Genomic DNA, 13,509 nt, shown 5'->3' with positions numbered 1-13,509 from the left:
GTCCATGATGGGAAGAGGGATAAACTTAGGACAGGTAGCAAGATCAGAACTTTAAAATCAACTTTTTTCATATGTTGCTCCAATAGGATTTTAAGTCTTTCTCTGCAATTTCCTACCGCCATCTCTCTACTTTCTTGTCATCATCTCCTTCTCTCCACCAGAATTGGAAACACCCTGGACTCTGATTGAAGAACTTTCCCCTTATCTTGCTAGGGTCAAAGCCTCTACTTCCATCTTCATACCATGTCATTGCATGGGTCCTCTCCTCTCTCTCCATCTCCTGCTCCCCTTTATGTGTTTTGTTTTCCCATTAAGGAGCAAGGTAAGCTCCTTGCTTGTATTTTTACTTCCACGGCTTAGCACAGTACCTAGCACATAGTAAGTACTCTATCTATCATATGCCATGTGAATGAGATTTTGATTTAATATTAAAAAACTTTATTTCCTTTAGGAATTCTTTTTTGGTAGCAGTCTTCAAATATTAGGCTGTCACAGGAAGAGAAATTAGGCTGATTTTGCTTTGCCCCAGAGAGCAGAATTACAGTCAATGGACCAGTTTTAGAGATTCCATTAATAACAATCAGCATTATCCAAAAGGCTTCCTCAGGACATAGTAGGGCTACCAGGAGTTTTGGAAAGGCATCTTACCCATAGCTCCCTCATTTTTACCACATGTCATGAAGTCAGAATATGAAATACAGTGCTGCCACTTGATTTTCAGCATAAATCTTTATTTGAGGAAAACAGACATACTTCTTGATTAGATTATTGCCAAAGATAAAAATCATCTGAACAGGAATCACTTCCTAAAATTATTTGCTAGCCTGAAGAGAGGGAGATGGTTATAATAATTGAGTCTCATCCCTTTCCTTCTTCAAAGGAAAATGCATGGATGAAAGAGACCAATGCTAAGATTTCAAGGTTCCTGTAGTTTCCTCCCCCCCATGCTAATTTAACCTGGAATTAAATGGGAATGCACTTCAACAGGAACTTCAGACCCCACCCCATATAACTGGGCTAAAACCTGCTCAAGAATGAGGGTACTTGGAGCACTGTAGAGATGGTTTGTGGGGAGAAAAAAATCTACCCAGACTAGATTTAGCAGCAATTAAAACTCGTTTTCATACATATTCTGCATTGGCTCTCTCAGCTCCAGATAAGGCCTGAGAGTTCTGGAGAGAGATTATGCATAGTGAGAGATGCAGAAGAACCTCATTCTCAAATCACTATTCTTTCATTATGATCAGGTTGTCTTCCCTTGCTTGGCAAGGATAGTCTCAATCAGAAGGTCATCACCTTCCTTGAAAATGAGCTTCAATTTGCTCCAAAGTCTTTCCCTTTGTTTCAGGAACAAAGAGCAATGTGAAAATGACACCGAGGACACAGAAGGCAGAGAAAAGCCAAAATGTTCCATATGGAGTCAGAACACCCTGCAAACAAAACGAAAAACTGTAGTTTAAAAACAAAACACAAACACTAGGTCCAACAAATTAAACTCTTGGGTAGAAGGAAGTGGGGAAGTTTAGTACCTTTCTCTCCCTAACATTAGAAATCTATTAACATAGCACCATCCTTAGTAAGAAACCCTCTTCCCTGCAGGTTATGACTGTCCCTCTGAGCAGAGCTGGCTGCACATACTAGCCTCATGATGCCTTTTGATTCAAAGTGAGTCTGAAGTACATAATAGAAGACAGAAGGGGGTCATAGAGATGCGGTTGCCCTTTAGTGGCTAGGAAAGCAGTTTTGTATAGGGGAAATGACCAGCAGACACATAGACCCCTAGGAAGCAGCCTGGAGGTTGATGACTTTTTTACCTTCTAGAATTTTGATAGTCAAGTGAAAGAAAGAGTAGGAGGTAGGAGGGATGAGACTTTTTTTTTTTTTTTTAAGGGAAGATCTGAACAGTAGGTAGAGGAAGAAGCCAGGAGAAGGAGAAATCGAAGATACATGAGGATGAGGGAATGAATCGGGAGAAGATAGGAAAGAATGGCATTGAGGCCATAGGTGGAAGAAGGTCACTGAACCTTGTGAAAGAAGGAAATGACTAAGTCAGAGATTTAGGGGTATGGAGGAATAATGTTGAAGGAGATCCTTTTGGATAGCCTTGTTCTTAATAAAGAAGTGAAGTCATCTATTGAGAGTGGGCTAGTGTCAAAGAATGCTACAAACAGAAGAAAAACAAAACAAAATCTGAACACTCAATCCAAAAACCTAAATGGAAATGCTGGGGAAGGTTGTGAGGAGTGTGACAGGGAATTAATCAGATGGTTACATTTCAGTGGTAAGGGCCCAGTTACCCATTTCTAATTGATAGTGGACCCAATCATGATACAAAATTTTTAAAAAGACAATAGCAGCTCACATTTACCCAACACTTTAAGACTTACAAATTGTTTTCCTCACTATAAATGATTGTTGATACTACCAGACCTTAGGAGAATGCACTTAGGAGTATTTCAGTTACATTAATAGGTGATTAGATTTTTGTAGGTGGTCCTGGGAGTCTAACCATTATTTATAATATTTTATATTAAGACCACCTACAAAAACCTGATCACCTGTTAATGTAACTGAAAATGCCTCCCAAATTCCAAATACCAAACTTAGACAAGTGACCAGAGTGCATTGCTACTGATCTATATCTTACAAATGAGGAGTGGTACAATAGATTAGAATGCCAAGGTACAAACAAGAATTCTCCTCTTGCTTCCTCCCATCTACCTGACCACATTCTTGTTCCCTGAAACTACCTTTCTACCGTCTCATGTGATTATGGCTGGGTTCTGTGTCATATACACGTGACATTATGTTTGCTGCACTTTGAAACCACAATAAACTACTATAAAATCTGGATACTTTAAAGTGTGTTTTTCTTTTGTCTTTTTCCATCACGAGAAGAGGTAAAAGCCCACCCCTGGGTCACAGGGAGGTTCTTACCATGAGGCTGCTGAATTCTTTTGTCACCAGAAAGGCCATGATCCAGCTGGTGAGAACACAAACGCCACTGGCCAGCCCCTTGACCATGAGGGGGAATATTTCAGACATTAGCAACCAGGGGATGGGACCCCAGCCTAGGGAAAAACCTGAAATAGCAAAGAAATGGATTACCGAAACCATAGCATAAAGTTGGCCATGGGCAGATAAAATTTTCCAACGTAGTGGGTCATGAAGAACATTTAGATGGTATAGAAGGATCAGAGTCTGCATGGGGAAAAGATGGGTGAAATTCAGGACGGGAATCGGAGCCTGACAAGGCCGCCCTGTTAGACGCTCACAAAGAACCATCTGACACCCTCTTACCCATGAGGAAGAATCCCATGCTCAATACTGCTAGCCATGGCAGTCCAGAGTTGGCTCCTGCAGACTCTGAGTTCAAGGATGTGAGGAGGTCAGGATGTGAGGAGTTGTTAGGACTCGGAAGAGAAATTTTAAAGTAGATACCAAACAGCATGCAGCTCAGGGCCATGATAGCACCTGGGGGGGGGGGGGGAAGAGGACAATCAATAGCAAGAAGTCTGGGTCTAGGTCGGAGGCTCTTTGAAAAAACAAAAACAAAATAAAGCCGTGACAGAGCAAGACTCAGCAGGGCCAATTTTCACGCTTTTTCTTGTCTCCCCACCCCGTGTGTGTGTGTGTGTGTGTAACTATAATTGTTATTTCAAGAAGAGTAAAGTCTGAAGCTTATCTTGCCACAGGGAGATAAGATTCAGAAAAGCAGCTGTCATGTCTGTCTCCTTGTGACTGAGCTCTCCATATCACTCACTAATAGGGGTTGGTATAGGAAAGGGGATCATGAGAATGTAACTCCTGGTCCACAGGGTAGGTGTCTCCTCATCACCAACCCGGGATTGTGTTCATCTCACCTGATAGCAACAGGAGTATCTTCCGGCCAGCTCTGTCCATGACAAGGGCAGCTATGGCAGTGAAGACCACCTGGAGGACCCCCACAATGACTGAGGCAAGGCTACTGTCCTGAACAGGAGACAGAGGATCCAGGGCATTAACATCTCCAAGAAAGAGCAAATTTGGAGAGAGATTTTCATAACAAAGAATGTAACATTTCTATAGAGTATTCAGGGACCTGTCACAAGTACCACTTCCACTAACCAACAAGAATATTTTAGAGAAGCTCATCAGAACATCAGGTTACTTTGAAAGGGACATGGGGTCAACTTCTACCTTAAAGTTGGCTTGCTCAAAAATTGTCTCCGCATAAAACATCATTGCATTGATCCCTGAGAATTGCTGGAAAGCCATCAGTGACACACCGATGAGAAATGGCTTGTAAACCGATGGATTCTTCAATCTTGCCAGATGAAATCCCTGTTTCAGAAATAGGCATTTTTAGTTAATTTTACATTACAAATAGAAATTTTGGACTCAGAAGGAATCTTGAAGAGCAGAGGTGTCAAACATGCAGCCCACAACACTCCTGAGTGTGCTCGAACCAGATCAAAAGAGAATTGGGAAATACTTAATAAAGTAAATAAAAATACACTAAGATGTAGCGAATATTACATTTTAAAACTGTTAATATGCAGCCTGCAATGACCCTTTTGTATGGATTTACGCCCCCTGTTTCTATCTAAGTTTGAGATCACTGTTGGAAGACCATCTATTTCAGTGCCCTCATAGGAAAAAGATGAAGAAACTGAGGATAAAAAGAATGAAAAGAGCCAGTCATATTAGCAAGCTGGTAGAGCCACAATTCAGGCTGACTCTAAAGACCTCCAATACAAGGAGGGAAAGTTGTTTTTCCACTGAATTATGTGGTCTGTCACTTTTTTCCCTGGGGTTGGGGGGGTGGTCACAAAAGGAGAAGGCCCCTGATATTGAAATGTGGCCAAAGACAAGCAGTGGGCCAGCAGTGACCCTGGGGCTGCAGTGCTAGCTGCAGTCAGTCTGGATTCTTGTGGCTGCTTCCTCATATGCCCTGCTCACACCCCATCTGGAAGACTGTGTTCTGTTTCAGGTAAGACACTGATGAAGGAAGTGGGGGAGTTTAGCCTGGACAAGAGAAGACTTTCTAGGGCCATGATAACTATCATCAGGTATTAGAAGGGCTGCCGTGTGGAAGAGGGATGAGATCTATTCACCCTTGATGGCAGCAGGAGGAAGTTATAAGAATGAAAATTTCAGCTCGATAGGATAGGAATCAGAGCTGTCCAAAAGTTGAACTGGCTGCCTTACGAGGTAATTAGTATGGATTCCCCATTCACCGAAGGGCTTCAAGGCAAGGCCGAGTGACCAACCACTTGCTGGGGAATTTTTCTTCAGGCATGGATGGGCTGGAACAACCTGAGGCCCCTCCCAACTCAAATCCATTGCAATGGTAATCCCCATCCTCCCTCCTTCGAAGGAGCTAATGGAAAAGTGTTTGTGAAAGTGTTTTGGAGAAAAGCAGTAATTTTTATATACACAACAAGCATGATTAGTAAAGTGTGAGTCTGCACAAAATCTTTATGAAAACTCTGGTTTTCTCGCCACGTGTCTGGCAAACATGGCCTCTGATAGACAAAGGTTTCTTGTTTTTAGCAGCCTCCATGATCTGACTTCCCTCGAAGTTCACGTCCCAGACTTTTTGGTTAGCAATGTTTAAACTGAATAGATAAATGTTAAATGAAGCATTCACTCTTTCCCTCAGCATTATAGTTACAGACAGAACTTAATCAAACACTCTTTGGTCCCCAAAGCTCTGCTACTGTGCTAGTTTTGGTCAGAAAAGCACAGGGTGGGTAGGCCCCCATTCATTATCACTGCAGACCATCTGTTAGGATTCCTGGGACATCCACAGGAAGTAATGGGCAGGGAGAAGATCTATCATGAACAAAGGAAAAGATGGCTGCACCAGTGGGATTATTTACACATCCCCACACATGCTGGTGGCATACACGTTGTGTCATTTTAGGGTGGTGATACAGGTTCAAATCCTGGTGTTACTCCTTACTAGCTGTATGACTGTAGGTGAGTCTTTGGATCTCTATGGATCTCAGTTTCTTCATGTGTAGAAAAGGGGTGGACTGGATAATCTCCAAGGTCTCTCCCAGTCCTGACCTTTTTAGTGAAAGTCTGCACTGTGTGACAGCACAGAGAGAGGGCTTTCAGACAGAAGCTGAGTGTGAGTCCTAGCTCCAAAACACTCACCTGCTCTCTCAAATGGGGATAAGGACACTTGCATTATTTACCTTAGAGAGTTAAGTTGTGTGGAAAAATGTTTCGTAAACTTTGCAGTGCTATGGAAAGGGAAGCTATTATGATGAAACTTTTTACTTCTAGCCAGAAACAAAGTATAAGTTTCCCCCTCCTTACCTGATCCACTTCACTGCATTCCTTCTCTTCTGCTTCCTGCTCCTCATCTATCCCCCACAGAAATCTCACTGCAGCCCGTGCTTCCTGCTTCTTGTGCTTAATCAGCAGGAACCTTGGGGTTTCAGGCATGAAACACATGAGCAGCAGCATGAAGAAAGGTGGGACGCAGCCCAGCACGGCGAGCCAGCACCAGTTCAGACCTAGCCCTGTGGAGGGGAGGACGTGGGAGAACAGGATAAGAGAAGGCATAAGGAGCACTTCTGAGAACAAGTTCCCCTCAAGAACTTCATACAATCCATGAGTGCTGCAGTGAATAGAGCAACGGTCTTGGAGTCAGGAGGGCCTGAGTTCTAATCCGGCCTCAAACACTTACTAGCTGTGTGACCTTGGGCAAGTCACTTAACCCCGATTGCCTCCCCCAAAAAATTCATACAATCCCGACTGGATTTTTCTGGTTTATTCCATTAGTCCACACACTAAAGAGAAATGGGACATTTAGTAGCCCCATGACAAGCCCCACTGCAATCACCTACTAACATTCAGTCCACAAAACCCAACCATCACTTGGCATAGGACAGACAAGGTGGTATAGCAGAAAAACACAGGATTTGGGAACAATGAGCTGGGGTCTGAATCCGAGTTTCTTCATTTGTAAAATGGGGATTATAAGATCTGCCTTTCCAAACTCACCAGGCTGTTCTGAGGATCAATGTGGTATTGCTGACAGAGTGCTGGCGTGGGAGACAGGAACCCTGCATGTGAATCCCAGCTCTGACATTCATGGGCAAGCTATACAGTAACTACACTCTTAGTAGATGAGTGACTGGAGGCATTGTGGTATATATAAAGGAAAGAGTCCAGAACCTGGTCATTGGAGGCCCCAAGTTTAAATTTGGGCTCTAACTTTTACTGCCTCTAGGACCCTGAGCAAGTCCTTTTAGTTCTAAGGGTCTCTATTTCCTCCTCTATAAAAGGAAAGAATTGGACCAAATGATTCTAAGGTCTTCCCAGCTCTTCCTGTGGTCTTAAGATGTCACTCGACTTCTTGGTGGAACGAAGCACGGTGTAAACCTTAGAGTTCTAGATAGAAGAAAGTGATTGCTAAATGATATGGTGACAACGTTTTGAAAAGTACAACACCACACAAATTCAAGGCTTTGTCACGGCTAACATCCAGATAACTGTACCTGCAACATATGCTCCGAGGATCCCACTGACGACCATTAGCTGCACACAAGAGCCAAGCAGTCCTCGGATTTCTGGGTAAGATATTTCAGCTATATACACCTGTGTATCGCAGAAAACATTAGAAGTGAATAACTACTAATACAAAGTAGGTATAACTTTGAATTTCATTTGCATATGTAGGTTCCTTTAAGTTTTTATTCATGTTTATTCAACTTGACAAGCATCAGCCAATGTATCTTCTTATAAAAAGAATAAAAAGATTAGATAGGAAATCATGGAATTCTACTATGTATTATGTACAGATTATTTCTTTGAAAAACTAAATAGTAAATTTAACATGGTAATAGCAGCACTTATCTGTATTTCTTTCTAAAATTCCTATTTTTTCTATTTTTAAAATGATTCACTGAACCTTTTTCTTTTGTTTTTTCATCTCTATTATTACCCTTTCCACCTACCCTCAAACATTAGTCCTCTTGTATAACAAATTAGGACAGTCAAACAAAACACATTCAGACATTGGTTAAATCTGAAAATGTATATCTTATTCTGCACCTACAGTCTATCACACAGCTATTTATTTTTTAATTATGATTATTTATTTTGGGACAGAGTTTCCCTATCTCTCTCTGGCTGGGAATGCAGCAGCCACTCACAGGCCCAGTCCCAACTGGCATGGAAGCTTTAACCTGCTCTATTCTCTTACCTGAGCTGGTTCACTCATCTCCAGGCTGGTGGCCCTGAGCTCCTGGGAATCAACTATATTGACACAGACACCTGATTGACTATTTAGTGCTACTGCAGCTCAGAACTCCCAAAGTCAAGATATACGACAACCTCAGCCTCTCTAGCAGCAAGTATATGCCACCATGCCCAGCAATCATATCAGCTGTAATTAAAAAAAGATATTTTGTTTTTTAAATTCAGTTTTACTTTATTCTCTCACTCTTGCCTCAATAAAACAATGACAACAACAACCGAAAAAAAAACCCAAGCAAAATGAAACCCTGTTACAAACATGTACAGTCAAGAAAAACAAGTATCTGTATCGGTCATGTCCAAAACAAATATGCCTCATTCTGCATTGAGTCCTCGGGTCTCTATCTGGATACAGGTAGCATGCTTTTACCACGAGTTCTCTGGAACTGAATCCCATAGGTTTCTAAAAGTTAAGTCTCTAGTACTGGAATAACAACTTCTAACAAAAATATTATTGTTGCTAGCCTGTTTTTAAAACAAATTTACAGACTGAAACACATAAACTTATTTCATCACCATCCTCCCTCTCTCTCCTCCTAAGAAATAAAGACTATTACAGCAATCTCAAATTATCAAGCAACAATCAAGGGCAGGGACCATGAGAAAATGAAGAAAGCAAACCAATAACCACTCCTTCCCTCCAGGCCCCCCAAGCCTGTGACTCTTCTGGAGTGGAACCTGAGAATCAAACATCAGGATCCTCTATTGTTTTTAAATCCCTGTGGGGACAAGTAGGAGTATCCTGGAGTCAGCTCAAACCTGATGAAAGCTGATTGTTAAATTTTCTGTCTGAGCATTTTCACTTCATAAATCAGCAAACACTACAAATCAGAGCTTGACTTATTGTTTTGTTGATTGTCTAGACTTAATGTGATGGAGAAATATAATAATTCTGATTAAATTTAAAAGTGTCGTGCATTGATTTTTTTTTCTGGAGAGCCTGCTGTTTAAGTATTTACCAGCACACCCAGCTTTGTGCTTTAAACAAATTTTGGCCGGGTTCTAAAATTTTAAAAAAGCAACAATCCAACTTTTAAATAATAGTTGCATTTCCCTACATGCACCAATTCAATAATTCAGCTCACATTTGTATAGAATTTTGAACAAAGCAGGTAAATAAAATAATCAAGTTACCAGTTTTTTGCTGTAGCTATGAAACTCATCCGAAAAAAGATAATATCCTACTGCTTTAAAATCATACTCTGCAGCCCCTGTATATGAAGCCCCCACCTCAACTGCGGAAAACACATTAAAAATTATACCAGAATCACAAAAGGTCTAATTGGAATGGATGACTTCGGGGCCACCAAGTCATTTGCATGTTACTTCCCCCACTGGAAAGCGAGCTCCCTGAAGGCAGAGATTTGTTCAGCCTTTCTTTATATCCCCAGCACTTAGCATAGTGTCTGGCATATAGAGGTGCTTAATAAATAAGTGCTTGTTGATTGACTGGCCTCGTTCAACTCAAAATGACCAAGAATCTAAGAATTTCCCTCTACTAATAAGTGGTCATCCAGTATTTTCTTGAAGATTGGGCAGAACCCACTAATAATAATGATAATAATAATAATAACAATAATAACAGCTTAGCATGTATATAGTGCTTTATGGTTTACAAAGTGCTTTACATATATGTGTTAACTCATCGGATTCTTGTAAATTAGGTGCTATTAACTCATTGGATTCTTATAACAACCCTGTAAATTAGGTGCTATTATCATTCTCATTTTACAAATGAAGAAACTAAGACAGACAAAGTGATTTGCTCAGGGTCACACAGCTAGTAAATGTGTTGGGTGAATTAAAACCCAGATCTTCCTGATCGCAAAGCCAGTACTGTACCCACTATACCACCTAGCTGCCTACCTCCCAATTTCACTCAAAGGCGAAGTTTATTTCATTTTCGGATAACTAATTGTTAGGAAGATTTTCCTAACAATGAGATGAAAACCTCCTTTCTAAAACTCATATCCATTACTGCTACTTTTGTCCTCTAGGATCAAAGAGAACGAATCTAATAATTTCTCTTCCATATGACAACCCTTCAAATTTTTGAAGACTGTTACTAAACAAGAAGGTTACTCTAAAAAAAAAAAATCAAGTTGAATGCAAATTGTGATTTCATTTGTGTAAACCCTGAATTTTTCAAGACGATTTACCTAGGAGACAAGGAAAAATAAATAATAGTAATACCTAACAGTATATCATGCTTTGAAATTTGCAAAGCGCTTTAGGTTGTCTCATTTTATTTTCACAACAACTCCGGGTAGTGGGTACTATTATTATCTCTATCATTTCACAGATGAGGATATTGAGGAAGATTTCAAACTCCAGTTTTTTTCTAATTTCAAGTCCAGAGTTATGTATTAAATCTGGCTTCAGAAACAAGCTGGTTATCATTTAACTTCTCTGTACTCCCAGGCAACTATGTAGAATGGTCGGTAATCTGATCAATACAGGTTGAAGGAATTCTCTATTCCTAAAGATAATGAAATCACAATCCTAGGCCAAAACAAAGCAAAAAATCCCACACTACAAGGCTTAAGGAGATATGAGTGGGTAAGAAAGTCTAAAAACGAATATGTTGAGTATTCATTTTCATTATAATCAAATTTGGGGGAAGAAGTAGCCAGTGTAGCACCAAGATTTGGAGTCAGAAGACTCAAATGGTGGTTCTGTCACTAGTTGCCAGGTGGATTTGCCTCTCAGCCCTAATTTTCCTCATTTGTACAATAAAGGGATTAGACTAGATAAGGGGGTTAGCAAACTACAGCCAGCTCCAGCCAGCCTCCAGTTTGTGTGTTCAGCCAAGGGGTTAAGAACAATAAAAATTTTTTTAAATTCATTTAAACAATTATTCTTAGCTTGAAGGCCTGCACAAAAACAAGTAGGAATAAAAACAAACAGCAGGGGCCAGACCATAGTTTGCTAACCCCTCAACTACATGATCTCAAAATTCCCTTTTCCAACTCTAAAATGATGACCTGTATGTTTTATCCTCAGAAACTTTTACAAGTTCAGTTCAGCATAAGACTCTTTGAACTAAGGACAGGTGATTCTGATTTAAGACCAGAAAATCTTGCAGACAGGGTGATACTGATCTTTCATGTGATAAATGTGAACAGATAGTTTTAAAGTAATTTGAAATGACAATGCTATTCTTTCCAAGTCTGAGTCACCTGACTGTGAGAACCAGACTATAATCCTTTCATTTGCCAGACTATTCAAGGGAACAAGTGTTTTAAAATCTCTATTCCTGTGAGGTATCTAAGTGTTTTCCAGAAGGCAATTTCTTATTACTATCTATTTAACTAGTATGGCTTTTGAAACAAATTGTTCCAGGAAGCTGAAATTCTCCCTAACTTCACCTCCAAGGGAAAAAGGTTTTGTTTTCTTACTTTTCTTATGAACTATTTCAGATGATCAGATTAACGTGTGACTCACTGGGACAACAAGGGAAGTGACTCCACTTGCCAGGCCAGTCAAGAGGCGACCTCCATACAGCATCCATATGTTCTGGGCCCCAATCACCAGGGTGAAGCCACCAACAAAAGGCACTGTGCAGAGCATCAGGGTCAGTTTCCTTCCAGCCTTGTCCACCAGCCAGCCACCTAGCACACCTCCTAGGGCAGCCCCGAGAGTCACAAGGGACTACCCAGAAGAGGACAAAAGTAGTAGACAAGTTTAAACCACTTAAATCATTATTCCGCACTCAAAGGGTGAAGAATAGGAAGAACAGGGTCTGGGTGGGGAGATCAAAGGAATCAACACAAGGGTCTTCTTACAAAGTCTGTAAGTGGTTAGGAGAATTCCTAACACTGGATAAGTAAAAATTAATTTTATATTCAATTATGGAATGCACAGTAAGTCTTAAATGCAGGTTTATCTTTATAATTTCATTTGAATTCTGATAATTTCAGCCTCTGTTACCAGAGCTGATTCACATGTTAAAAAAATGGAAAAGTTGATTCTATTAACAATCAACCTTGGACAGAGCACTGTTTCAGGAGCTGAGGAACATAAAAAGTTCAGATAAGATATGCACTTATGGACTATGATTTTCGCAACAGGAGGGTATGTATTTGGGCAATGGGGCCTCTGTTTGAGGTTGGGGGGTTGGTGGGAGAGGGAAGACTGGGGGGTTGCCACACTAGAGAGATGCTTAGGGTGAGAGAAGGAGTTGCACGGCCAGGGTAAGGTGCGGCGGTGGGATGCTGAGGGAGGGGTGTGGAGAAGGGAGAGCTCCTGGGAAGGCAAGATAAGAAATTGGGGTGGGGGTCCTGACAGAGCTGGGGAGAAGCTGAGGAGGGGGCCAGGGCAAAGGGAAGCATAAGACTGGGGGGGGTTAGAATGGGGAGGTGGGAGCTGGTCGGGGCAGGTCTGGGGGTAGGGGTCTCACCCCGAACCAGGAAGCCTCGTCATCGCTCAGCTGGAGGAACTCGGGTCCGGTCCTCCGCAGGCTCGGGATGGCCGGGGAGCTGTAGCCCAGGACGAAGCCAAAGCTCAGCGGGCCCAAGGTGGCAGCGAAGGCTGCCAGGAAGAGGCCGCGTGGCCGGCGGGCGCTGCGGGGACAGCTGCGGGTGAGAGGGAGCGGACTCGCTGCGGTCGCAGCTGCCCCGCTCGGCCCCGGGCGCCCCCCACCCCGCCCGCTTCCCGGAGCGCCCCCACCCCAGCTTACCTCGGGCCCGGCTCCTCTGCCCCAGACCTCGGGCCCGCTTTGCCCAGCAGCGGCTGCGTCGCGTCGGATTCCATGGCGCCTAGGCCGCCGCTACCTCCGCAGCCGCAACTCCAGGGAGCCGAGGCCGCAGTGGCGGGGCCGGCCTCTACCCCGGCAGACCCAGGCCCGGAGCCCCGCGTCCCGGCATGGGGGCGGAGCCTCTGGAGCAGGGTGGAGAGGGGGCGGAACGTGCGTGCCTGCGGGCCTGAGAGGGCGGGGGGCGGAGTCGGATCCCTCCTGTTTAGGCTTGGGGGAGGGGCGGGGAACCGGCATAGTCACATGGTGGGCGGTGCTAGCGCCCACCCGATCGGTTCTGATAGGACAGGGGGCGTGGCCTTCGCAGGGCGGGTGCGGGGACCTTGGGCTCCTTCCTCTGGGGCAGGCCCTGCGATGATTGAGTGGGAGGCGCAGACAGAGTCAGACTCAAACACTGAAGGCCAGTCAAATCCCGTACTTTATTTCTGGGTATGGGGTGGGAGAGGGGTGAGGAGAGACACAAGAACCAACCAGGCCGTGGCCAATGGAGCTGAGCGGTC

The 13,509-nt window shown here is 43.0% G+C and overlaps 1 protein-coding gene across 1 annotated transcript; it reads right to left on the bottom strand.

Moving 5' to 3' along the window:
* Window positions 1-710: 710 nt before the first annotated feature.
* LOC114046888 (solute carrier family 2, facilitated glucose transporter member 8-like) lies at window positions 711-13,039 on the bottom strand. The gene is made up of 10 exons (XM_027867493.1): window positions 12,935-13,039; window positions 12,656-12,818; window positions 11,701-11,907; window positions 7,497-7,596; window positions 6,310-6,515; window positions 4,180-4,323; window positions 3,864-3,972; window positions 3,301-3,474; window positions 2,938-3,083; window positions 711-1,430 (listed from the first exon to the last, which is right to left on the bottom strand). The coding sequence occupies exons 1-10, from the start codon at window positions 13,006-13,008 to the stop codon at window positions 1,293-1,295; spliced, it is 1,461 nt and encodes a 486-aa protein (XP_027723294.1). The 5' UTR covers window positions 13,009-13,039; the 3' UTR covers window positions 711-1,292.
* Window positions 13,040-13,509: the final 470 nt, after the last annotated feature.

This window comes from Vombatus ursinus, unplaced genomic scaffold, assembly GCF_900497805.2.
Source record: "Vombatus ursinus unplaced genomic scaffold, bare-nosed wombat genome assembly UNPS02014786.1, whole genome shotgun sequence".
In the NCBI taxonomy this organism is placed as follows: Eukaryota; Metazoa; Chordata; class Mammalia; order Diprotodontia; family Vombatidae; genus Vombatus; species Vombatus ursinus.
This window is presented reverse-complemented; position numbering and strand designations above follow the sequence as displayed.